Source organism: Phoca vitulina, unplaced genomic scaffold, assembly GCF_004348235.1.
Source record: "Phoca vitulina isolate PV1807 unplaced genomic scaffold, GSC_HSeal_1.0 scaffold312, whole genome shotgun sequence".
Lineage (NCBI taxonomy): Eukaryota > Metazoa > Chordata > Mammalia > Carnivora > Phocidae > Phoca > Phoca vitulina.
Genome location: NW_022589999.1, coordinates 10188 through 36048, shown reverse-complemented (window position 1 = coordinate 36048; position 25861 = coordinate 10188). Strand labels below are relative to the sequence as shown.

Here is a 25861-nt window from a genome sequence, read left to right as displayed (position 1 = left end):
CAGTCTGAGGGGGGAGACACAGCCCTGCCCTCAGGGAGCCCCAGTCTCCCAGGAGAAGCATCATCCCTACTTTTCAAAGCTTTCCTGGGGAGAAACAGGAGACTCATAGAGGAAAGCCCAGCACACCTGCAAAGCCATGTCCAGACAGAAGGTATATAAAGCAATCTCCTTGGGCAACTTGGCTCCTTGGGAAGAGCCTTGGCCTTGGGCCTGTGGTACCTGGACAACTCATCCCCTCTCTGGACCTTTTTCCTTTTCCCTCCGAGATTAGCAGGTTAGGTGACGTGGGCTCCAAGGTCCCTTCAGGTCAGTGGCTGTCCCCGTGCCCCTTCCCTGTGCCTTTCTCCTAGTGGGCCCTCCCCAGATGGACTTTTCTCTCTTTCAGTTTGATGTCATTGATAACATTATGTGTCTGGATGACGTCCTGGGCTTCATCAATCCTGAAACTCAGATGCCCAACACGGTACTGCTGGCCGGGGTGGGGTGGGAATGTCAGTGGGAGGAGGTAGAGGTTCTACAGTGGCCCTGAGCCTGGAAAGAACTCGAGACAAGGTCCTCACCTGGGCAGAGCCGTCTTGCTGCAGAGATGACAGTCACCTCTGTCAAATCATGTGAGCAGAGCCCAAGGCCGAGCAGAATGATGACTCCAGAGAGGCGTGCCTAGCCTGCGTGCACGGTGGGGCTTCAGTGGGGAGTGGTGGCTGGCAGTTGGGGAAGTCTTCGGGGGGTGGGGTAGGGGACTGGGCAGGAGGTAGAGGTGCTGGGCCTCACCAGAGGGGAGGCAGGGAAAGCATTCCTGGAGGGGAGCAGCATGGCCTCGAGCTGATGAATTCCTTTGGGATCTGGGGCTTCCCTCTTCTACAAAGCCTAGGACCCAGCGGAGGACAGGCCTGTGTCCCTCACCCCATGGGACAAGTGATAGGGGGCTGGCTTTGTCCCCTCCCTCCAGCAGCCTCCTGGCAGTGTGAATGCTCTCTGGGCCTCCCAGGCAGAAGTGAGGTAGCAGAGGGGAATGAGCCAGCCTTAGGCTCAAGAGGCCGAGTTTCTGGCTTTGGCTGTGACCCTGGCAAGTCCCTTAATTGTTCTGAAGCCCACTTTTCTCAGCAGCAGAATGGGGATGATGCCGTCTACCCACAGGATTGTGGGAAGGTTAGATAAGGCAAGGAATGGGGGCTAGCTCTGCACAGGGTGACAGATATTTGCCCCAAGCAGGTGGACTTGCGGGCGTCCCTGCCCCTTTTTGGAAGGTCCTAAACCTCAGCTGCTCACTCCTGCCCCTCGGGCCTGCGCCTATTACCCTGACTCTGGCCCTAGCTCATGCCACTGAGGGAGGCCGCCAAATCTTGCAGTAGGAAGTCCAAGAGTCAGTCCTGGATCCCCGCCGCCCTGGCAACATTGCCCAGTGGCTCAGCCGGACTGGTCGGGGCCAGTTGGGTCTGAAACCTGCTGCCACCCGAGCACTGAAGGCTGGGAAGAGGGAGAGGGCCAGAGGGCACAAGTGTCTGGTCCCCTCAGTGGTTTCCACGTATGTGGTAGGGTGCCTGTGTCCTACCGAGGCTTCTGGGCGATCACCCCGGAGCTCCAGTCTGTCCCCGCCGGGCCCCTGCTTCACCCCCCACTGGCTGCCCATTACAAAATGCCAGCGTCTTTGCACGTCCGATCTGCCCCCGGCACCCTGTCCACTCCCGTGGGGACCGCCAGCTCTGTCCGGCCGAGTCTTTGCTCAGCCCTCAGGCTCTTCCTCACTTCTCTGCTCAGGACCCAATTCACGTTCCACACCCTCCAGAAACCTTTCACAAACTCCAAAATAGATTAGGTGCTTCTCCTCTGGGCTTTCCCAGTGCCTGGGACTTAATCCCCTCATCTGTCACCCCTCAGGGCTGATCACTTCGCAGGGGTTCCAGCCACTAGGCCACTAGGCCGCGCCTCACTCAGCTCCTAACCCTAGACTTGCCCATGGAATTGCCGGGTGACGAGGGCCGGGGTGGATTCTGACATCCTCGAGCTCCTCTGGAGCCCTTAAGAGCTGGAAGTGGGGCGTGGGGGATCCTGGCTGTCCCTGGGATGATGGGCCCTGGGGAGGGCCCCCTGCAGAGGGCGCTGCTCACCGCGTCCATCTCCCCGCCTCACCCCACAGTTGCCCCTGTCCAGCAGCCACCTGAATGTGTACAGTGGTGACCCCCAGGTCACAGCCTCCCTGGTGGGCGTCACCAGCAGCTCGTGCCCCGCTGACCTGACCCAGAAGCGAGAGCTCACAGGTACCACCTCCCCGTCTCCCCGGTGCCCCGGCTCCCCATTCCTCCCTCTTCTTCTCCCTCCCTCCCAGCTCCTCTGTCCTTCTCCCCTGACCTCCAGATGCGGAGAGCCGGGCCCTGGCCAAGGAGCGGCAGAAGAAAGACAATCACAACCTAAGTGAGTCCCGCGCAGGCGCCTTCTGTCCTTGCGCTCTCCTGGGCTGCCTAAAAAGCCTCTGACCGGAGCCTCAGGTTGGGGGTAGAGTTTACTTTAAAACGAAACAAAACAAAACAAGCCACTCTGACCTGCATGGGTTAGAAAGGCTTCCCTACCCAAGACCTTAAATCCTCCGTTGGTGGGACTGGATGAGTTCAGCACGGCCTTTTTCCCACTGGCCCTCTTAGGAGGGGATGGGAGACGGGCCCAGGGGAAGCGATATTCATGAAATCCCCAGGACTTCAGAAGGAGTGGGTTTATCAGATCAGACTGGTTCCTTTCGGGTGTGGAGCCTGGGAACTCTCTCTCGGGAAGGAGTTCCAGCCCTGTGGCCCCGGGGAATGCTACCCCGGGCCACTCTGCCGTGCTGACAGCTGCCCCGGTGCTTCGGCCTCGCAGAGCCCCTTGGTGGTTCCGGCCTCGCCCGGGCCCCTCATTCCTATAGCAATCCGTTCTGTGGGTCACTCAGTACTTCCCAGAAGGGCCGAGGCGCCACTTCCTGGGCTGGGCCCTTCTCCCCGTAGGGTCCTCATCCTCCTAATTGCTCGCTCGGGATTTGTTGCCTTTAGTTGAAAGGAGGCGGAGGTTCAACATCAACGACCGCATCAAGGAGCTGGGAATGCTGATCCCCAAGGCCAGCGACCTGTGAGCGGTTTCTGGGGGAGGGGGGGAGGGAAAGGGCCGGGCGCTGGGGGTGGGGCAGCCCCAGCGGATGCGTATTTTCTGCGCCCGGGGCCTGTGCTGGTTGCCAGGGGCAAGGGCTGGGAAGAGAATCCCTTGGTTGGGTGCTGCCTCCTAGAAGCTTATCACCTGTTAGGGGCAAGGAGACTCCCCCCTCCGCCCAAATCAGACCAGCTTGAGACAGATGAGCAAAATCACGGAAGCGAGGCTGCTGGGGTCAGCGCGGGGGTGCTTCCTGGAGGAGGAGGAGTCATGCTGGGAACCTTTGGACTCGGACTGGCACAGAGGGGGCCCAGGGCTGGGAGGAGTGAGAGTCGAGGACAGGTGTGGGTTTTGGTGGCAGGAATGGAAGGCCTAGGGAAGGAGGCTGCTCTGAATTGTTGGCTTCCATGGGATTAGTGGGCTGGGTAGTGGCAGTGAGGTCACCCGGGAGGGTGTGTTGTGTGCAGACGGAGAAGGGCCTCCTCCACAGATGGGGGTTGGTCGTGTCTGGGGTTTGTGGGCCGCTTTGGGACAGGCGGCGGAGGCTTCGGGAACCAAAGCAGGGTTTTCTTTTGACCCGCCGAGCGCATGGCGAATACTTGGCCACTCGGCCGAGCCTGCGCCTCTGCTTTTGCCTGGCCTGCAGGGACGTGCGCTGGAACAAGGGCACCATCCTCAAGGCCTCTGTCGATTACATCCGGAGGATGCAGAAGGACCTGCAGAAGTCCCGGGAGCTGGAGAACCACTCGCGGCGTCTGGAGGTGACCAACAAGCAGCTCTTGCTCCGCATCCAGGTCGGGCCCATGCACTTGCACTTGCTGGGTAACTCTCACTCCTGGCCCCGGCCTGGCTCTCGACCTCAGGGGCAGTGCATATGCTTCCGAAGTTGGGGGAATGGGAATGATGCCCATGAAGAGGGAGGATGGACGTAATGGTTTGCTAACAAGCCATCCCCAGCAACTTTAAGCAACAAGGACCGGCTAGAGGTTCTGTTCTGTGAGACCCTCATTCTGGGACCCAGGCCAGTGGACAGGCGCGTCTAGAGCTGGCTCTTAAAGCCGTGTACAACAAGGTGGCACTTGTCGCCTCTGCTCACATTTCCTCGATCAATGCAAGTATGTGCCTACACCCAACTTCGAGAGGGTGGCAGAGTGCAGACCTACCGTGGGGGGGGGCGGGCAGAGAGCTAGAACTGGGGGAGCGCCAAGTCTCCCCACTGGGGACAAACTAAAGAACAAGACTTGGCAGACTCCTGCCTACCACCTGGAGCCGAGGGTTCTTTCTAATCCTGGCTGTGCTCAGGGCCTCTGCCTTCTTTGGATCTGAGGCTGGTCATCTATACGAAGGGCACATGGATGGCAGCTTTTAAACTTCTTGGTCTCTCATAGGAGGTAATACAGTGGGCGTTGCAATCCAGCATGCATAGCCACACTCAAAGGGAAAAATCAAAGTTTCATGAAAGAACCCTCATTCTTAGTAGATGCAGTGCATTCTGATCATTTCTATTCTGGTCTAGTCTAGGCAAGCCTATTTCAATTGAAACAAAAAGAGAGAGCGAGCTGGTCAAGACTCACTACAGTGGTTTCACAACCCACCAATGAGTTGTGACTTGTAGTTTGAAAAAAACACTGGTCTAGACTCTAGAGCCACCCTGTACTTGCTTCCAGCTGAGCCATGTTGGGTGCCACAAGGGGAGGGGCAAGGGCTGCAGCGGGGGAACTGGGGGGGTAGGGTAGCTGGCGCCTGTGGGTGTGTGTCCCCAGCCCCCCTCTCTGCACCCCCCCATTGCAGGAGCTGGAGATGCAGGCTCGAGTGCATGGCCTCCCCACCACCTCGCCATCGGGCATGAATATGGCTGAGCTGGCCCAGCAGGTGGTGAAGCAGGAGCTGCCCAGCGAGGAGGGCCCCGGGGAGGCCCTGCTGTTGGAGGCCGAGGTCCCGGATCCTGAGCCACTGCCAGTTCTGCCCCCCCAGGCCCCGCTGCCCCTGCCAGCCCAGCCACCTCAGCCACCGTCCCCATTCCACCACCTGGACTTCAGCCACAGCCTGAGCTTCGGGGGCGGGGGCGATGAAGGGCCCCCAGGCTACCCCGAACCTCTGGCGCCAGAGCATGGCTCCCCGTTCCCCAACTTGTCCAAGAAGGATCTGGACCTCATGCTCCTGGATGACTCGCTGCTACCACTGGCCTCCGACCCTCTCTTCTCCACCATGTCCCCTGAGGCCTCCAAGGCTAGTAGCCGCCGGAGCAGCTTCAGCATGGAGGAGGGCGATGTGCTGTGACCCGGGCGCCGTGCTGGGGAACAGGGGCGGACCTGGGGGCTGGGAGGGCCGGGGCCACCTCCCTCCCACCCCTTGGGCTGCAGTTGTGTGTGACATAGCCAACTGCCCTGCCTCATCACTCCTTCCTGTTGGCCTCCTGTTTGGACTTAGTGCCTGCTTGGCAGCGTGTGGGGGCAGGAGAGGCCCCCTACCCGGCTCAGTACTCCCCAGGGATCGCCCTCTTGAGGGGGCTGGGTAAGAATAGTCCTTCAGCCCGGCTCCTGGAGGTGAAATCATGAGGGGAAGGGAGGGGACAGGTGTGCTAGAGGTAAGAAGAGGTGTCCTGGGAGGGTTCTGTCTTCTGAGTCTGATCCCCACCCCTGCTGGTGAAGGAGGACACGCGAGAGCAGGGGGTTCAGGAAGTTCCTTCTCTGAGGCAATGACTGGTCCAGGGGGTGCCTAGGCCTGCCTTTCTGGGACTCAGATGACCACAGGTCTGTCCTCCAGCCTGGCACCCCCACCCCCCTTTGGTGCTAACAGCTCTCTACCAGATGGTGTGAGGGCGGGGGTGGCCGGAAGAGGGGGCACTGGGTTCCTGCTAGAGCGCGGGGTCACTGCTGGAAGAGCAGCTCCCTCCAGGCTCCCCACTTTGTGCCTTTAGTAAACACTGTGCTTTGTACCTGCTTGTCCTGTCTCTCTGGAGTGGTCTGGGGTGGACACAACAGGAGGATTCAACCCAATGCCCACCATTGGGGGGGGGTCAGGGTAGGGGGAGACGGAGAGGAGGGAACAAGCCCATCACCTGGTTTCCCCCACCTCCCAGACTTGCCTCAAGGGAAGCGGGAAATGTAGCCCAACTTAGGGGGGGCTTGGGGACTGAAGGGGTCATTATCCCTCCTCGTGGCCACAAGATGGCGCTGCAGCCACGCTGGTTCCGCACCTCCAGCTGTGGCCTGAGACAGCTGAGCTGGGTGATGTGGGGGAACTGGTTGCTCACAAACCAAGTCTTCTGTTCTCAGCTGCTGCTTTGGGGCACCCTTAGCCCAGACTACCATTGGCCCGGGGTGGGGGCATGTTTCTCCTGTTCCCGAATGCCTGTTCTAGTGGTCACCTCTCCAGATTTTTCTCCCTCCCTAGGTGGGCGGGCCGACACCTGCTTGAGAAGGTCCAGCTGCCTGCCCCATGGAGGCAAGGCTGGCCCCTCTGCTCTTTGACCGTGTCTCTAGCAGGACAGGCTCCCTAGTAACCGAGGAGCTGAGTCCGCCTCTGGGTTTGGGGAAAGGGAGACCCAACTGAGCTAATTTGGGGGGAGTCAGGAGTATCGGGCTCTGGGTAGAGTCGAGGATGAGGGCCCTGTTCCCTGCTCTGGCCCTGTCTGCCAGTGAGGACTCGGCAAACCCTTTCCTCTCTCCGGGCTTCTGTTCCCCAACCCCGGCATAATTCCCATACGCCTCTGCTCTAAGATCCTGGGATTTTATGACCTCCCCCAGGACGGGGAGGTGGGCTTGGGGCAGTGAGGGGCAGAGTGGCAGCTTCTTGAGTCCCAGCTGTCTTGGGGGAGGGAGGAGAGGGTCTTTTTGGGCTTTGCCGAGTTCTCTCCCGACTTCCCACAGTCTTCAGGCAGGGACCAAAATGGTTTTCCCCTCATGGGGCCCTGAGAGGCCGAAGGGGCCTAATTAAAAAAATTAAAACTCCCAGGATAAAAATGGCTAAGAGGGCAATTTCCTCTGCGCAGAACTGGAGATCAAATCAACATTGGAGCAATTAACGTGTGAGGGGAGAGAAGGAAAGGGAGCTGGGCATGTGGGTGCTGATGGCTGGACTGGCGGAGGCTGCAGGATTAATCTCAAGGTCAGATGGAGCCGTGGATGACCTTGAGGAGTTTGAGCCAGCCCAGGCCCCTCCCCCCCCCACTCAGCCCCTCCTGGACTCTCACTGGGAGATAGGTGATGGGCCCAGGCTTGGGCCATGTTGACACTGGAGGGGGGTAGGGGTCTGGGAACTCCCAAGTCAAAATGAGAACTCTTTCCGACACTGTTCTCCTTCATCCTGGGGATTCAGTCAATGGACTGGAGATCTGCCCTTCTGCTCCCTCATGCAGCCCCTCAAGACCGCTGTATTAGCCCTTCTCCACCTGCCTGCTGGCTTCCTGTCCCCTAGGTCCTTCAGCCGGGCCACCACTTGCAGCCTGGGAAGCAGGGTCTGGACCGGCCTTTGGGCCCGACTGAGGGTGTGAGGGGTTCTGCCCACAAGAGGGCGCCACAGAGCCAGGACCTGGCCGCCGCGGGCAGCCACTAGTGGGGGATGGCGCAGTCTCAGCTTCATTGTCCGCTGCGAGCGGTTGGCCTGGGGGCCCTGCTAGTCCTGTGGGTTTGGCTAAGGCAAGCACAGATGCTACCTGTAGCATTCCAACAAGCCACCAGCGAGGGTTCGTGTATCCGAGACGGGTCTGCGTGACCCTCAGCTCGTGGCTGAAACAGAGTCAGGCCGGCAGCTCCGCACCGGGGGTTACGAACATCTCTGATGAAATAAGAGGGTAATGCTTTCTTCAGTCAGGCTCTTTATTGGTAGACAAGACCCTCCCAGACTTCCAATCCACGAGGGGGAAATTATTTTTTTAAAAGGTAGAGTGGGTAAGCGGGCTGGTGTGGATGGGCCGGTCCAACCCCCTCATTTCACTGAGGAAGCCCCGGCCGTGGGAACAAGCAAAAGTGTCAAAAGAGATTGGGGTCTGGGAAAGGGGTCCAAGCTAGGTAGGGGAAGGATGAGAAGCTGTCACACCCTTAGGTCCCATGTGGGGCCCCACAGTGGGAGGCAAGGTGCTGGGCATGAGGATCCTGCCATCCTCAGCTCCACTTCCTGTGTCTGTCTGTCCCCACCAGCCGCCACCTTCTCACCTCCTTGTACCGTGAGGGAGTTGGGCTCTGAGTCCCACAGGCTAAGACAGACACATTCGCTGGCGTGTACACCCGGGAGGGTGGCTTCCCACCCCTGCCTTCCATGGAGATTTCCCCTTCTGGTTGTTTGGACAGGCGGCCAGCAGTGGCCACGGGCCCTGCTGAAGCCTGGCCGGCTGGCACTGGCTGGCTGTTACTTAGTGCCTACATCCTCGGGGTCAGGAAGTCCTGGACATCCGACCACGCCTCCCCGAGGCCCGCTCCGCCATCTCTAGGACAGGGCTGTCTGGGAAGCCGGAAGGGGAGCGAAGCCTAGAAGGGGAGCAGCGGGGCCTCAGAATGTCCTCTTTGGGATTTCCATCAGCCACTCCTCCTTTGAATCGAGATTTTTCCTTCACTGTTTGGAGAACTGACTTGGACAAGAGAGTCCAATACACACTCTGGATCTTCCCCCCACCACACACACACACACACACACACACACACACACAGCTCCCTAAAAACGAAGCCCAAGTGTAACACTGCTGCTCCAAACCCACGCCCCTCCCCATCTCAGAGCCCGCTGCCCTCTGCAGCACCTCCCGGCCACCTGGCTTATCAGCTAGAACAGCTAGAAAGAACCCCCAGGAGTCAGCTCCTGTCCCTGCTGGGGACCTGCTGGGACCCCCACTTCTCAGGGTCCAGCCCGCACCCCCCTCTCCCGCTCCCTTAGCCTCATCTTTTTTCTTGGCTCTCTCTTTTCCGAGGGGGGCAGTGGAATTTATACAATATTTAAGCAGCCAGAGCCGAGTCCGGGAAGATATTATTAATGTAACAGGGATGGGCTGCAAATGCTTTTGGACCTGGTTACAATTAGAGGGTGATTTTTCTAAAGGTCAATGAATTCAGATAATATCCACAGGGGGGAGAGAAATTTAATACCTTTTTAGTGAATTAATTAATTATAATATTATATCGGCTTGGGGTTCTTTTCCAGAGTGATTAAGGGAGCGATCCGTCTTCTGTGAGGCCGGGGAGCGGCGCCCGCCACCAGCAAGGACCCTGTCTTGGGGCTCAGGATGGGGCCTCGCCTGCTCCTCTCACCCACCCCTGCAGCGGCCAGGGGGCTGGAGGGGCAGGCAGGCCCCGGGCCTGAGGACAGCGGGCACAGTGATTGGCAGTGCCCTTTCTCCCCAGCCCGTGTCCACAGGCCCAGCCCTCCTCCCGCCGCTTTTGCCGCTGAAGAGCTGGGGCTGGGCTATGGCCTCCTCCTTTCCCCTTGGAGAAACTGAGGCCCACAGGACTCAGAATCTTGCCCAGAGCCCTGCCATGAGTTAAGACAGACCAGGGTGGCAGAGCTGGGTGGAAATAACGAGAAGACTGCCCTCCCCCCACCACCGCACCTCCCAAACCGTGCCTTCTGGAAAATCTCCACTGGCCAGCGGCCTAAGGAGCCGCCTGTGAATTCGCCCTTTCAGAAAGAAGTTCTTCAAGGGTGTGGCATGGGCCCAGGCTCTGCCGACAGAATGAAAATGCCCCACGAGTGCTGATAAGTCAAGTTGCCGCCAGGCTTGGTGAAGGAATAGCTCAATTTCTGTCCCTGGAGGGACCTGAAAGTGCCCAGGGCAAGGCGCTTTCCACCTGCTGGTTCATTCACTCATGTGATCCATCATTCACGCAACTCACCTTTGTGGCACCCCCGCCCTTGTGCCATTGCACATAGACCGAAACAGCCCTTCTCGAGCCCCCCCCCACCTTGTCTTAAGCCCCAGTTGCTCCATGGTTTTCCATTCACTCAGCACCCACTTTGAGCAGCCCCCTGCTGGATGCTGGGGATGCTTGGGTGGCTAAGGGACAGCCCTTGCTCTCTAGGAGCCAGTCTCTGGGGCAGGTGGGGGCAGGGAGACGGCCACAGAAACCACAGGGAAGACTGAGCTAGAGGTTTAAAGAAAGGGAGGGATGACACTAAGCTGAGTCGTGAGGACCAGGCTGACCAGGAGAGGGAGGGGGCATTCGGGCCACGGGGCACAGTGTGAGAAGACCACCCCTGCCCTCCTGACTGGAAGACTCTCCCAAAGACCACCAGGTTCTGGGTCCCGGAAGGCAGGGGGCAGCAAAGCCAAACAGGCCTGGTTTAAACGTGGGCTCTGCCAGGCCTCGCTAGGTGATGGAGAGGGGAGGTCTCTGTGCCTCAGTTCCCTCTCCTGTAATGAGGGATTGCAAGATATATCTTCCAAGGCTGTTGTGGAGATAAAGGAATAACTGAAAGGAAGTGCTAAGCCTAGCATCTTGCCCACGGTGGGGCTCCCCACATCACAGCCTCAGATGACCCCTGACGGGGGGACGGGGTGGTGGGGTCAGGGTCCGGCTCTGGTTGTGTCTTCGATTCCTTTTCCCTCCCGACGCGGTGCCAGCACAGGTCCCAGCCTGGAGACCTTTCCCGGGCAGGCAGAGACCAGCGTTTTTCTCTCCTGCTCCCGCAGCCCCGCGTTCCCTTCCCGCTCCGGGGGGGGCCCCCCTCAGCCCTGGCTGCCCCTCCAGCCCCTCCCCCACCCTCTCCTCCCTTTCCCTGTGCAGCGGGCTGGGGAGGGCCTTCCCATTGTACTATCTTTGGGCCCTAAATTAAAATTGATGACATCTTGAAATGAGCAGTGAGGGTAATTTTGCTTCTGAGCCGGGATGCTAATGAGGCCCCTTAATGGTGCCAACGCGGAGCTGACGGGTCGTGTGTCACGCGCAGCGGCGAGGGGGGTAATGGCCGAGGTAAGTGCCGGTAATTACACCCTGTCTCGCTGTATTTTGGCAGGCCTGGTGGGAGAGCGGGGGCTCAATCTCCGCCAGGGGGGCCACCCCCCACCCACCGCGGGCCTGACAGCCAGAGATACCCCCTTCGGCCCCGCCAAGCCCCTCAACTCCAGCCCCACCTAGAACGAGGGGCCAAGGGCGCAGCCCCTGCACGGTCAGACTGCGTGTGACACGGCACACGCGGCACAGTCATGCCACTGGGCACCCCCCCACCTACTCACCCCTGCAGCTTGGGCGCGCCCCCCCCCCGCCCCCCGTGCACACAACACTCACACGCATTCTCACCCATTATGCTCCCCCACATACACCGCACGCTCTGCGAACACACACGGACACATCCTCAGGACCCCCACACACGTACGTGTGCACCCAGCACGCCCTCCGACAGCCGTGCACGCATCCGGGGCCTGCTGCAGCGCCGACCCATTATCTCGAAGGCTCCCGGCGCTCCTGTGAGGTCCGTGATCTGTTCTCTCTTTATGATTCAGAGGCTGAGCTTTGGGAGAGGGAGCGACTTGTGCAAGATCGCGCAGCAGGGCTGGGCCAGAGGCAGCCCCACTCAGCCTGTTCTACTTTGCGACCTTGGCACCCGCCACCTTTCCTCTTATGTACACTTGCCCTTGTGCCTCTCAATGTACAAACACACACGCACGTCTGCACACGTACACATACCCAGCGCACACGGGCCCCGTGTCTCCTCTGTGCACCTAGAGGCACCTTCCAGGGCATGCAAACATTCACTGGGGCACTTTTGACACACAGATGCACAGGTGTGCTTAGCACTCATAGGCAGATATACACACGTGTGCACATGCTTAGATCACGTAACGGTCACACTCCACACACACTCACACGGTGCACTAGCCGTGAAACCACTCCAGGCTCCAGCATCTCAGTTTCTAAAGAAGAGGAGGTAAGTGCTATTTCCTCTGCAGGATTTAACAGTTGTTAAGGCAGAAGGACAGCCACACAAAGGAGTGAGATGTCCCCTCCCACAGCCGCCTGCAGAAACACGCCCTGGGTGCACACACATACACACATTGTACACGTGTGCACACACTCCGAACGCATGATGTCTAAGCTCTCCATGCATGTGACGGGCAGCCTTCAGACACATCTCTGCATGCACACTATACACATGCATGAACATACACGCACAGCCCTGGGCTGGGGCCCCGAGTGTACCTGCCGGTGAAACTGGAAACTCCACAAAGCCCGTGGGTACTTGTCACGTGTATATCCTGCCCACTGCCCCCTCCCAAACATTTATCAACTTAAGATTACAGTGGAGGGTAAAAGCATGGACTTTGGAGTCCGACAGCTTGGATCTTTGGACCGGGTCCATCACTTTGCTTGCTGTGTGACCTTGGGCAGGTTACTTATCTGTGTCTCATTTTCCTCCTCTGTAAAATGGGGATAATGATGGTGTGCCTACCACAGGGACATTGTGAGGGTTAAAGAGTTAACAGATTTGAGACAGGGTGGCAGGGTCCCAAAGTGCTTGAACCGAGAGCCTCGTAGAGGTTGGGCCACTTATGTCGGCTGGGTATTGAAAGATGCACCACAGAGATGCACCCTCGTGCCAACACTGAGGGAGAAAACATCAACGATGGCTTCAAGGATGGTGAGCAGATCAGCTTGTCAGTTTGATGGACACTAGGCCTGAAGGAATATGGCGGCCAGTCTGAGGAGAACTTGGGGCCCCTGATAAGTGGGCTTATTCCTTGTTGAGGAGTCCTAGGGAACCAGCCTAGGGCATGACAATGTGGGCTTCGGGGTGGGATGGGCAGAGATGCGCTCACTGCCCCTCGTCACCTCCTTCCACAGCTTCTTGCCCTCCCGGAGTCCTTATGTGGTCCCCTTCCAGAGAGCCAGGCCTGGTGTCCAGGGCCAAGATGCTCCGATGACATACCCCTTCCCTCACTGGGCCCCAGGAGGGGGAGAGGGTGAAGATGCCCCATGATGCCCCTGTCTTAGCATGCGGTGGGCAGTGCCAGCCACCCATACCCCCAGCACGTCCCTGGGGTCTCTGCAAGAGACACAGCAAGTAGGTCACAACGTTCCTCCAGATGCTCACCGGCTTCTCATTATCTGGAAACGGCTGCAGTGTGTCAAGGAAAGCCCTCTGGGCTGTTTCCCCGTCTGTTGTTCTATTTCTGACGCACGCCGCTCTCCCACCTGGAATTCCCGTGGCCTGGCTCCTCTTACCTAAGCCTGCCTGTCCTTGGACAGGTTCTCAAGTCTCCATGTGCCTTTTCTCCTTATGCATAATGTGGACATGTCAGGACCCACCTCCTGGGGGTCACAGACGACTCCCAGGGTTAATTCATACAGAGCGCTCACGGCTCTGTATGAATTGGGTGAGTAGGTGCTCAATAAATGAGGGCTACAGTTCTTCAAGGCCCAGCCTGAATCTCTCTTCCTCCAAGAAGCCCTCCCTGACTACCCCAGCCTTAGGTGGGCACTCCCTCTTCCGCCCTCGCTGCCCACTCCTCAGTGCCTGTGATGAGCATCCTTTGCCCTAACTATACAAATTGCCTCCACACTCCCTGGGGCTCCCCGTATGCCAGGCACTAAGTAACTTCTGCCTCTCCTCCTCCCATGAGGCCCTTCTTCCATGGCACCTTGCCAACCAGGAGGAACATGCGAGGAGCATGGAGGGGCAGGAGGAGAAGAGGTGTGGGCTGTGAGCACCCCTTCGTCCCTCATGTGGGTTAGCATCCCAATGCCTCCCTTTTCTGGTGGTGAAAGGTTGGGGACATCCTCCTCCACATCTCTGCACCTTTGTTTTTCCCTCTTCTGTTGCGACAACCCAACCCGGTCCCCTCCCAGCTGAGGACTCCCCAGGATTGGTGTGTACTGCATCTGGCCCATGGCAGGCAAGAGAGGGGGTGTCAACTGTGGGGTCATATCATTAATTGTCCAAATCAGGGTACTCTGAGAATGGAAGAAGTCACTGTTAATGACACTAGGGTATCAGGTGAAAATGGACTGTTCTAGAAGAAGCAAAATGTGTGTTCCTACATCCACACACAGTGTCACTCCCCTTCCTGTCCACACCTCCGGTAGGACGAGTTGGGACCTCTGCATACCCCCGCAGGCCAGATAGGCTTGGCCACTGAGAGGGCCTGCTTGGGGTCCCAAATAGGCTGGGGTAGGGGAGGAATATAGAGAGGGTCACATCTGGGGGCAGAATTTTGGGAGAGGGAGGTGACATCCTAGAGACAGGGAAGCTGGAGCTCGTAGGAAGGGATTGCAAGACTAGACAGTGGCGAGGAAATCCGAAGGGTGGGAGAGAGGGGTGGGGGACCGCAAATCCCAAGCTGCTCTCCTGGAGGTACTGACGACCTCCATTACACAAAACAGTCAATGCCACCCTTGTGGCTGGCTTGGCAAGGCAGGCCCTCCTCCAAGAGCTTCTCATGCATTAGCTACTCCAGGACTCACAGCCAACCTAGGGGGATGTGGTGGGGTGGGACTATTCTTATCCCCATCTTACAGATGAGGAAGCCGAGGCATGGAGAGGTTGAGAGGGACTTGCCCAAGGTCACACAGCTAAGAAGGGCAGAGCTGGGACTGGAACCCACGCAGCCCGTCCCTGCTCCCTGAGGGCCCTGCTCTTGGCTCTACAGAGAAGTTAAGCTGTGTTGCTGGGGACAAATGGCTCCATGGGGACTGGCACCTTTCTACTCCAGGTCCCCATTTGGAACACTGGAGGATCTGGGACATTCTGCAGGACGCCACAGGACCAGTGGGAAGTAGCTTGGCTTTGGAGTCAGACCCAGGTTTGAACCTGGCGCCAACACTCACAAGCTGTGAACCTCGTGGGTACACTTCTCACCTCATGGAGCCCACCTCCTCATCTGGAGGAGTACCTGTTCCATTGGGCGTCGGAGGTTCTAGACACTAAGCTGTGGGAGGGGATGGGCACAAGGTGGGCATTTCATGAATGCTGGTTTCCTCTTCTTACTGGTCAAGCTGGGCCTGCCCTGGAGTCCCCTCACCCCAAGGTGGCTCCAGAACACACTTCCACCCCGATATGGGTCAGGTGTTTTGAAGAAGAAAGGCTGCAGGGTCCTGAATCTAAGGTGCTCCAAATGGCAGAAGTTGGTATTATTTATATTCTTATCAGAGAGGGCGCCTGACTTCAGGCCAGGGCAATGGGAACTATTCAGGATGGGCTCAGGGGCTAGGCTGGGGGGTGGGCGCTGCTGCCTGCCAGAGCCCCTGAGGTGCCTTAACTGGGAGGTCCTAGAAAAGGGGAGGGGAGAGGGGAGGCTGCTTCCTAATGCACAATTAGTGTCTGCTCTATGGCTCATCATGTGGTTCCGTGTAATTAAGAAGCTAATTAGTGCTGTGTCAATTAAGGCTTAATTAGTCTCCTCTTCGGAGAAGCCTGAAAGACCCTCATGCTGGAAGCTTCTGGAATGGAAGGTGGTGGGGGGAGGTGGATGCAAAGAGTGTGTGGAGGGTGTGGAGAGAAGCCCCACTTCCTCTTGCGCCTCCTCCAGTTGTGGGATCAGTGACTCACTGCCGCCTGGCCCTACCCCTGCTGGCTCTGGTCACGGAGATTTGGGGGCCCTGTGAGGCTCTCCCTCACTACCAGCGTTTGGTCACCCCTGCACAGCTTCCGTGGAAGTAGGCCCTCAAGGCACAGCACCCCATTCTCCACACCTGTTTCAGGGTAACTTCAGCTGCTCCCCCTTGAGGAAAATGAGGACACTGGGACCCAGAGAGGTTAAGTAACTTATTCAAGGTCGCACAGCCAAGTTAAGTGGCAGATCTGGGATTAAACGTGGGGACTGCCAGACTCTGAGACCTGCTCTGAAAATCTAAGCCAGGGGAAGCAGATACACAACACACGAGGAACCACACATGACCCCGGAGCCTCTGCCCTTGCTGATGCTTCTCCTTCCCCCGATATCTGGGAGACTCATGCCCTCGTTGATTCAGGTCTCTGCTCAAATATCAGAGAGGCTTCTGTGATCACGCTCTATCCCCAGTGCCTGGCACAGAATAGGTGCTCCCTAAGTATCTGCTGACTGAATGAATGAACAGATCTGTCGTCATGCATGCAGTGACCCAAAGCACGCCGGACACAAGGAAGGTGATGCATAAATGTTTCCATCCCCTTCCCTCCTCTGCTCCCCCCCCCACCCCCCCTACCCAGCAAGGCTTCCTTTGGGACTCCCCGGATCTCAGTCCTGGAGATGGAAGGACCACAGACTGGAGAGGGGTGGACGGGGCTCTGTATTTCTGGTTAAACTCCTGCCCCCACCTTTTTTCCAGAGCCTTCCATCGCTGCTTCCTTCTAATTTCTCTCTCCTCTGACCCCCACCTGGGCAGCCCATTTTCCTCTGTTAGTCAACCATGACCTGGCCTGGACACAGTGCAAACACCGGTTAACCTCCTGCAGGCAGGAGGTTGCAGACAGAGCTGCCTCGGTGTCATGCTGGACAGTGGGGGCCCTTTCTGTGTGTCCACGGGGAGCGCACTTGGGACGACAGTCGTGTTTGGAGTGTCATACTCCGCAGGTTTCCCTCTCACCCTCCAGCTTCCAGCCAGATGTTTCCAGGGCTCTCCAGTCCCCCCAACCTGTTTCACACCCTTTACGGAGGGGTCCCTTCTCCTATGGTGGCAGCATCAGAGCCGGGGGCCAGAGCAGTCCGCGGCCTTCCCTCACAGTGCACAGAATCCCCCAGCCCTGAACCCTTCCCTCCTGCCCTGTTGCAAACTTTTCAACAGCTTTATTGAGATATAATTTACAAGTCATAAAGTTCACTCATTTTAAATGTACAATGCAATGGTTTTTTCACTTATTGACAGGGTTGTGCGATCATCGTCGTATTCTAATGTTAGCACATTTTCATCGCCCCAAAACGGAACCCTGGGTCCATTAGCCGTCACTGCCCGACAACCACTAATCTGCTTTCTGTCTCTATAGATATGCCTATTCTGGACATTTATTAAAAAATGGGATCATTCAATACGTGGTCTTCTTTCATTTAGCATAATGTTTCCCCCACTCTTTCTACTATTATAAATAATACTGTGATGGACATCAGACCTTCAGGACCATCAGACCTTGAACATAAGACCTCAAGTACATCTTGAATAATTTCTTTAGGGTAAATTTTGAGACGTGAAATTGCTAAGGCAAAGGAAGGGGCATTTGGTTTGATCTATTTCTCAGCCCCTTCTGTCTTCACTGTCTAACTGGAGCCATTTGGGGCCATCGCCCCTTTTCTAGTGCCTTTTCCTCCCCCACCCCCTGCCACCACCTCCCACCTCTTTTCACCACGCTTGGTCTCTCTCCTGATTTTGTCATGAGCGCTGAGTCTAGCTTCAATTTCCAGGAATGTCTTTGCTGGATTGTTCCCCAATGCTAATGGGAAGCCCACACTCCTTGGTGGTCTTCCAAGCTTTATTGCCTCCTCCTTCCCTCCCTCCCTCCCTCCTTCCTTCCTCCCTCCTTCCTTCCCTTCTGCCCCCTTCCCCCCTTCCTCCCTTCCTTCCTTCCTTCCTCGAGGACCTCAGTAATTCCACCAGCCCAGCCCCCTCACCTGCCTGGGCTGCCCACCTCCGACCCTCTGCAATGGCTTCTGTTGGCTTCGCCTCAAAACTCCAAATTCCCAAACCAAATACCAGCTGCTTCACGCAGCTTTCCCTGATTCCTCAACCCAGAGGCGTTGTCTCCAACTTTGGAGCAATGCAGAACGGAGGATGCTGGCTAAGATCACACCTCCCGCCAGACTTCCCCTGCCGGATGCAGGCAGGATGGTGGTTCTGGGCTAAGACAGGCTAAGCGAGAGTCAGGCAGTAAGCCTCTAGCTGTGCTTGGTTGGAGACACTCAGCACCATCACTCTGGGGCCCATGGTCATCACCGCCTTTCAACAATCCGTTCTAAGCATTTTCTGGAAGCCGGGCCCTGAGCTAGGTCTGGAGACAGGGAGATAAAGAAAGACAAACGTTTGCCTGCAGAGAGCCTGCAGTTTAGTGGGAGAGGAGATGAGAAAACAGGCCCTTGTAACCCAGGGCGGCAGCTAGTGCTACCCAGAGGGCTGGCGCTGTAGGGCCCACACAGCCCTCCTGCCTTCCTGCCTTGTGGCCGGCCAGCAGGCGAGGAGCAGGGAGCGGTGGGGAGGCGGATGCGGAGAGGAAGCAGAGGAATTAGGCTGGAGGAGAGGAGAAAATGAAACACAGAACAGAGATAATTGTTCCCGTTTGACAACTTTTTCTAATTAGGGACCAATTATGTCCTCAGGTATCTAATTGGGGTCCTGGTAGATTCTCTAATTTGCTAGGTAATTACTGGCCAGTGATTCCACATGGATGAAATTTGGGGAAGAAATATGTTTTCACAACATTTTGGCTTTCTCTGTCCTGGGGGCTTTGCCCAGAAAACAAGCTGGGTGATCTGAGCTCTCTCTTCTGCCTCCCATTCCTCATGCCTTCCACTGGTCGGGTGTCCCCTTCCTGGTCCCTGAGCTCCAGAGCTGCCAATCTCCTTGGAAACCACCAGCCAACAACACAAGCATATAGGAGTCATCTGTATTTCTAACATCCATCCAGCTTTTGGTAACAAAATTACTATGTGCCAGGAAACTATTCTAGGTCACGCACACACACACACACACACACAGATTTATTTAATTCTATATGGATATCACTGTTATGCCATTTTATAGGTGGGAAAACCAAGGTACAGAGCAGTTAAGTAACATATAGGAATTTACCATAAAGAAATTATCCAAGATGTGCTTCAAGGTTTTATGTTCAAAGATGTCCATAATGATGTTATATAATGTCCAACACAAATAATAAGTAGTGGAACCAAAGCAGGAAACCAGATAGTCTGGCTCTCGAGCCCTGTGCTCAGGTGCGATGCCATACTGTCCCTCACAATTTCCTCCGGGAAATCATTCTTTCTTCATTTACTAAAATGGCTTTATTGAGATACACCGGACACTTATTGCATATATTTAACGTGTACAATTTGATAGAGGCCGATATATGTTTCCACCTGTGAAACTATCACCACAATCAAGATAGTGAATGGATCCATCCCTTCCGAAAGATTCCTCGTGATCCTCTGGAATCCCTCCCTCATGCTCCTTGCCGCCGCACCTCCACCCCCAGGCAACTATGGTCTGCTGTCTGTCACTATAGATTAGTTGGCATTTTCTAGAGTATTCCCTAAATGGAATCACATAGCCTTTTTACTCCGGCTTCTTTCAGTAGGCATACTTATTTTGAGATTCATCCATGTAGTGCATGCATCCGTACTTGATTCCTGTTTGTTGCTGGGTAATAGTCCATTGTAAGGATCTACCACAATTCTTTTCTCTCTCCACCTTTTGAGAGACAGTGGGTTGCTTCAAAGTCTGGCTATTGTAAATAAAACTGCGATGAACACCTGTGTACGAGTCTTTACATGGACACGCTTTCATTTCTCTTGGGTAAATACTTATGAGTGGAACGGCTAGGCCATTTGGTGGGTGTATGTTGAACTTTTAAAGAAACTGCCAAACTGTTTTCCAAAAGGATTGCATCATTTTACATTCCCCCCTTCCAGTTCCTCCACTGCCTCCAGAATATTTGGTCTGGCCAGTCTTTCACTTCGGCCATTCTAATCGATATATAGTGATATCTCCTTGTGACTTTTTAAAAAGCTTTTATTTATTTATTTTAGAGTGAGGGAGTGTGTGCAAGCAGGGGGAGGGGCGGGCAGAGGGAGAAAGATCATCTCTAGCAGACTGTGCTGAGCGCAGAGCCGGATGTGGGGCTCGATCTTATGACCCTGAGACCAGGACCAGAGCCAGAACCAAGAGTCTGACTGACGCTCAACTGACTGAGCCACCCCAGGTGCCTCTCATTGTGATTTTAATTTTAATCTCCCTGATGATTGATATGTATATTTGCCATCTATCTTCTTTGGTGAAGAGTCTGTTCAAATCTTTTGCCCACTTTTATTGGGTTTCTTGTCTTCTTTTTACTGAGTTTTGAGAGTTCCTTATACATTCTCCATACAAGTCCTTTATCAGATGTGAATTGCAAATATTTTATGCCAGTCTGTGGCTTATCTTTTCATTCTCCTAGTGTGTCTTTTGAAGAGCAAAAGATCTTAATTTTGATGAGGTTCAATTTATCAGTTTTTTCTTTTATGGTTCATGCTTTTTTGTTTGTCCTATCAAAGAAATATTTACCAAATCTAAAGTCACAAAGATTTTTATCTTATGTTTTTTCTTGGAATTTTTATAATTTGAGGTTTTATATTTAGGCCTATGATCCATTTTGAGTTAATTTTTAAATATGGTGCAAGATATGGGTCTAAGTTTATTTTTTACAGAAAAAAATTGTCAAAAAATTGCTGTTGTTCAAGCACCATTTGTTGATAAGATGATCCATGCCTTGGCACCTTTGGAAATCTGAATTGCATCGACACTTTGAATTGACCATGCTTGGGTGGCGCAGTTGGTTAAGTGGCTGCCTTCGGCTCAGATCATGATCTCAGGGTCCTGGAATCGAGCCCCGCATGGGGCTCCTTGCTCATCGGGGAGCCTGCTTCTCCCTCTCCCTCTGCCTGCCGCTTCCCCTGCTTGTGCTCTCTCTCTCTCTCTCTCTCTGACAAATAAATAAATAAAATCTTAAAAAAATGAATTGACCATACGTGTCTATTTCTGGACTTTCTATTCTGCTCCACTGATCTGTTTGGTTATCAGTTCCATCGATCTATTTGTCTTGATGACTGTAGATTTATATCAGATAGTGTAAGACTCCAAGTTGTTCTTCTTTTGCGGTTGTTTTAGCTATTCTCAATCATTTGTCTCTCTATATAAAATTTAGAATCAGCTTGTCAATTTCCACGTAAAAGCCTGCTAGAATTTTGGGATGCATTGAATCTACACATCAGTTTTGGGGAGAACTGACATTCTAAAAATATTCAGCTTTCTGATCCATGAACACAGTATATCCTTCCATTTCTTCTTTTTTAAAGATTTATTTATTTATTCCAGAGAGAGAGCACATTAGCGGGGGGAGGGGCAGAGGGGGAGAGAGAGAGACAAGCAGACTCCCGACTCGGGGCTCCATCCCAGGACCCATGAGATCGTGACCTGAGCTGAAACCAAGACTTGGACACTCAACTGAGCCACCCAGGTGACCCTTCCATTTCTTCTTTGATTTCTCTCAACAATGTATTTTAATTTGTCAGTGTACCTATCTTGTGCATCTTTTGTCAGATTTATCACTAAGTATCTCGTAGTTTTCTTTTTTTTTAAGATTTTATTTATCCATTTGACAGCGAGAGACACAGCGAGAGAGGGAACATAAGCAGGGGGAGTGGGAGAGGGAGAAGCAGGCTTCCTGCTGAGCAGGGAGCCCAATGTGGAGCTCGATCCCAGGACCCTGGGATCATGACCTGAGCCGAAGGCAGACGCCTCATGACTGAGCCACATAGGCACCCCTATTTCATATTTTTCAATGCTTTTATACATGTATTTTGGGTAATTTTGGACTGAGGTTTATCAGTTTTATTGGATTTTTCTTAAGAAATCAGCTTTTGGTTTTATTCATTTTCTTTGTTATTTTCTAGTTGCATTGATTTCTTCTCTGTTCCTTTTTTTAAAGGTGTGCCTCTGCAACTTTATTTATTATTTATTTATTTATTTATTTATTTGAAAAGTAAGTTCTAAGCCCAATGTGGGGCCTGAACTCACAACCCTGAGATCAAGAGTCACATGCTCCATCGACCGAGCCAGCCAGGTGCCCCAATTTCTGCTCTGTTCTTCATTATTTCCTTTCTTCTGCTTATTTCGGGTTTCCTTTGCTTTTTCCCAATTCCCTTAGGTGGAAATGCTGATCTTCGGTTTGAAATCTTTCTTCTTTTCTAATAAAGACATGTGCTGCTATTGCCCTGTAGGAACTGTTTTAGCTGCATCCTACAAATGTTGACCTGTGTTTTCATTTGCCTTCAGTTCAGAATCTTTCCTGGAGAACGGTGCGGTGGTGGTGAGGTTGGGAAGCAGTCGGAGGGCCTCCCTCCCTCCTGGCCCTGGGCTGGCTTCACGGGCTTGGCCTCCTGTGCCCTGTGCTTTCTGCCTCCTGAGCAGCACAGCCAGACGCTCTGCCGTTGCCTTCAGTCCCGTCAGCCCGGGCTGGGTCCGGAGGCGGCAGCAGCTCAGACTCCTAGAACTGCGGGGGGTGAGGCTGAAAGGATGGGTAGTGAGGAACTCTCAGAGGATCACTGTGGGGCACCCAGGAATGTGCAGCTACAGATGTGTAGTCATGCAGGGACCCCAAGCTTCCAGGACTAGGATGTCAGTAGACGGCATGAAAATGACCTCTGGTGGCCTTCACTTTCCCCGGGGGAGAGGATCTGATGGGGTCAGTTGGCCATTCTGTCCGTCATTTGTCCTCAGATCCATTCCTTGCCCTTGCTCTGTTCTGCTCTGCATCACAGGGACAATGGTCCTTGCAACCTCGTGTTTCTCGGGCTCCATCTTCCCTGCTGAGTTCAGCCAGTGGGGACCACTGGAAGGACATGACAGGACAGAAGGAAGGGAGAAGCAGGATATTTGTCTCTGTCTCTGTTTGCCTGGGGTGGCCCTTCCAGAGGCAGTGTGTTCCCTCTGTGGCTCCAGCTCCCCCAGGCGGCCCCTGCAGCGGTGTCGCTCCTTCCACGGGGCCCTGGGCTCTGGTAACAACACCTCCTCCTCTTTTCTCTCCATCTCTTCCTAGTGTTGCTAATCTGGGGTGCTTCTCAGTTCCTCCACCATCACATTTGCTTCTCAGTTCCTCCACCACCCATCAAACCCATTCCCTGTATTAAATCCTCCCCCAACTCCCCAAACACACACACACACACACACACACACACACACACACACACACACAATTTGCAATATTCACCATTTTCTTTTTTTTTTTTTTTAAAGATTTTATTTATTTATTTGAGAGAGAGAGAATGAGACAGAGAGAGCACATGAGAGGGGGGAGGGTCAGAGGGAGAAGCAGACTCCCTGCCGAGCAGGGAGCCCGATGCGGGACTCGATCCAGGGACTCCAGGATCATGACCTGAGCCGAAGGCAGTCGCTTAACCAACTGAGCCACCCAGGCGCCCAATATTCACCATTTTCTTAACTGGTCCTGACTCACAGAGCTATCATCCAAAATGATAGCCCCTTTGGCTAGAGTTTTAGGACAAGAACCTAAGAGATGGCTGGCTTCCTTCATGGCTTAGCCTCCCATCCCTGGTCCAACCAGACATGATCAAGTTCAGGGCTGCCCCACACTGTCCAGCTTCAAGGGGGGCACCAGTCACGTAGAGTCACAGTAAATCATGGTCCCTGGAGGTTTTCAGTAGGAAACCCTTCTCTGGGCAGTGGGGTTGGTTTCACTCAATGTACAGGCAAGATGCACGGCAACTTTTAGTACAAAAGAACCACTTGGGGTCTCTCTTCTTGGGGGGATAGGGTTTGTCTCATGCACCTGTCTAGTTTTGGCTTCCCAGCAACCTTTCCCTGATTCTTCGGAAACAAGACCCCTGCTTTGGGAGACTGTTCCTCTCCCCTGGCGTGTTGTTCTGATGAGACTCAATTACCACAGCCCCTCCCCAACAGAAGTAAACTGGCGACCCAGGCCTGATCAATCTGTGTGTCCAATGCTCCTGGCAACAGGGATTCATCTAGAGGATAGACATCTGATCCAGGAGAGCCATCAGAGTCCTCTCCTAGGACTGACAAACTACATAAAGAACCTTTTCTTATTGGGGTTGTGCTGGTACATCTGATTCCTACCCTGCCTCCCTCTCTCCCACTATCCACCAACGTGGTGAAGAACTGTCTGCAACAGGAGACATTGAAGCCAATGTATAAGGAGTCACAGATTTGAAACAGAAGGAGGGAGAGAAAGAGAGAATCCTGGTGGCCTTGGGTCCCCTGCTCCCACTGATTGCTGAAAATCTCTCTTTAATTTCACAAATACCAGAGTGTTCCTTCCAGCTATGAGAGCCAATAAATTCCTTTTTGGCTTAAGTTGGTTTGCATAGGATTTCTGTCACTTGCATGGTAGACATAGAGTTTTCTGGATTCCTCACCAGGAAAGTGAGATTTGGGGGTAACCTCTCCATTCTTCTCATAGAACAATGAATGCTAAGCAAAACGATGTAGATCAGTGAGTAGGCTTTGTTTGTCAGTTTTATTGAGAAATGATTGACCAACATTGCTGTATGGTATTCTGCATGATAGTTTGATTTATATATATTGTGAAATTATGACCACAATAGGTTTAGCCAACACCCATCATATCATATATAATATATGATATATGAGATATATAATAGATATAATGAAAAGAAGAACAAAGAAAAAAATTTCTCCTTGTGATGACAGCTCTTAGGATTTACTGTCTTAACAGCTTTCCTATATATCACACAGCAGTGTTGGCTAGTCAGCATGTTGTACATTATGTCCCTAGCACTTCCTTAGAACTGGAAGTTTCGATCTTTTGACGGCCTTTCTCCAATTCCCCCTCCCTCACTCTCTGCCTCTGGTAACCACAAGTCTGATCCCTTTTTTCTATGAGGTTTTTCTTTTTTTTTAGATTCCACATGTAAGTGAGATCATACAGTATTTGTCTTTCTCTGTCTGACTTATCTCACTTAGCATAATGCTTTAAAGGTCCACCCATGTTCTTGCAAATTGTAGGATTTCCTCATTTTTTATGGCTGAATAATATTCCGTTGTATGTGTATACCACTGCTTATTTACCCATTCATCCACTGATGGACAGTTAGGCTGTTTCCATGTCCTGGCTATTGTATGTAATGCTGCCATGAACATGCCTTCATACAGATTTCCTTAGTAGCTGCACCAATTTACAATCCCACCAAGAGTTCACAAGGGTTCCCTTTTCCCCACATCCACACCGGCATTTTGTTATCTCTTGTCTTTTTGATGATAAGCCATTTTAACAGGCATGAGGAGCTATCTCACTGTGGTTTTAATTTGCATTTCCTTAATGTGATGTTGAGCCTCTTCATATACCTGTTGGCCTTTCGTAGATCTTCTTTGGAAAAATGTCTATTCAGGTCCTTTGCCCATTTTTAAATTGGGTTATTTTTTTTTCTTTACTATTGAGTTGTATGAGTTCTTTTTTAAAAAATGTTTTATTTATTTAAGTAATCTCTACACCCAGGGTTCCTGGGTGGCTCAGTAGGTTAAGCGTCTGCTTTCGGCTCAGGTCATGATCCCAGGTCCCTGGGATTGAGCCCCACATTGGGCGCCCTGCTCAGTGGGGAGCCTGCCTCTCTCTCTCTCTCTCTCTCTCTCCCTCTGCCCCTCCCCCTGCTTGTGCTCCCCCCCTTCCTCTTCTCTCTTTCTCTCAAATAAATAAAATCTTTTTTAAAAAAGTAATCTCTACACCTGATGTGGGGCTCAGACTCACAACCCTGATATCAAGAGTTGCACACTCCCCCACTAAGCCAACCAGCCAGGTGCCCCTGTATGAGTTCTTTATATGTTTTGCATATTAACCCCTTATCAGATATATGGTTTATAGATATTTTTTCCCATTCCAAAGTGCTTTTCACTTTATTAATGCTTTCTTTTGCTGTACAGTTTTTAGTCTGATGTAGTCCCACTTGTTCATTTTTTATTTTATTGCTTGTGTTTTAGATGTCATATCCAAAAAGCTATTATTGAGACCCATGTCAAGGAGTTTTGTTCATATGTTTTCTTCTAGAAGTTTCATGATTTCAGATCTTACATTTAAGTGCTTAATCTATTTCAAGTAGTGTAAGATAGAG

At 53.5% G+C, this 25861-nt stretch overlaps 1 protein-coding gene across 1 annotated transcript; it reads left to right on the top strand.

Moving 5' to 3' along the window:
* The first annotated feature begins 49 nt into the window (after positions 1-49).
* LOC116629153 (transcription factor EB) lies at positions 50-6075 on the top strand. Its single transcript, XM_032399450.1, has 6 exons — positions 50-463; positions 2138-2258; positions 2356-2412; positions 3021-3096; positions 3761-3908; positions 4906-6075. Exons 1-6 carry the CDS (start codon positions 365-367, stop codon positions 5392-5394), a joined length of 990 nt encoding a protein of 329 aa, XP_032255341.1. The 5' UTR covers positions 50-364; the 3' UTR covers positions 5395-6075.
* The last annotated feature ends 19786 nt before the right edge of the window (positions 6076-25861 follow it).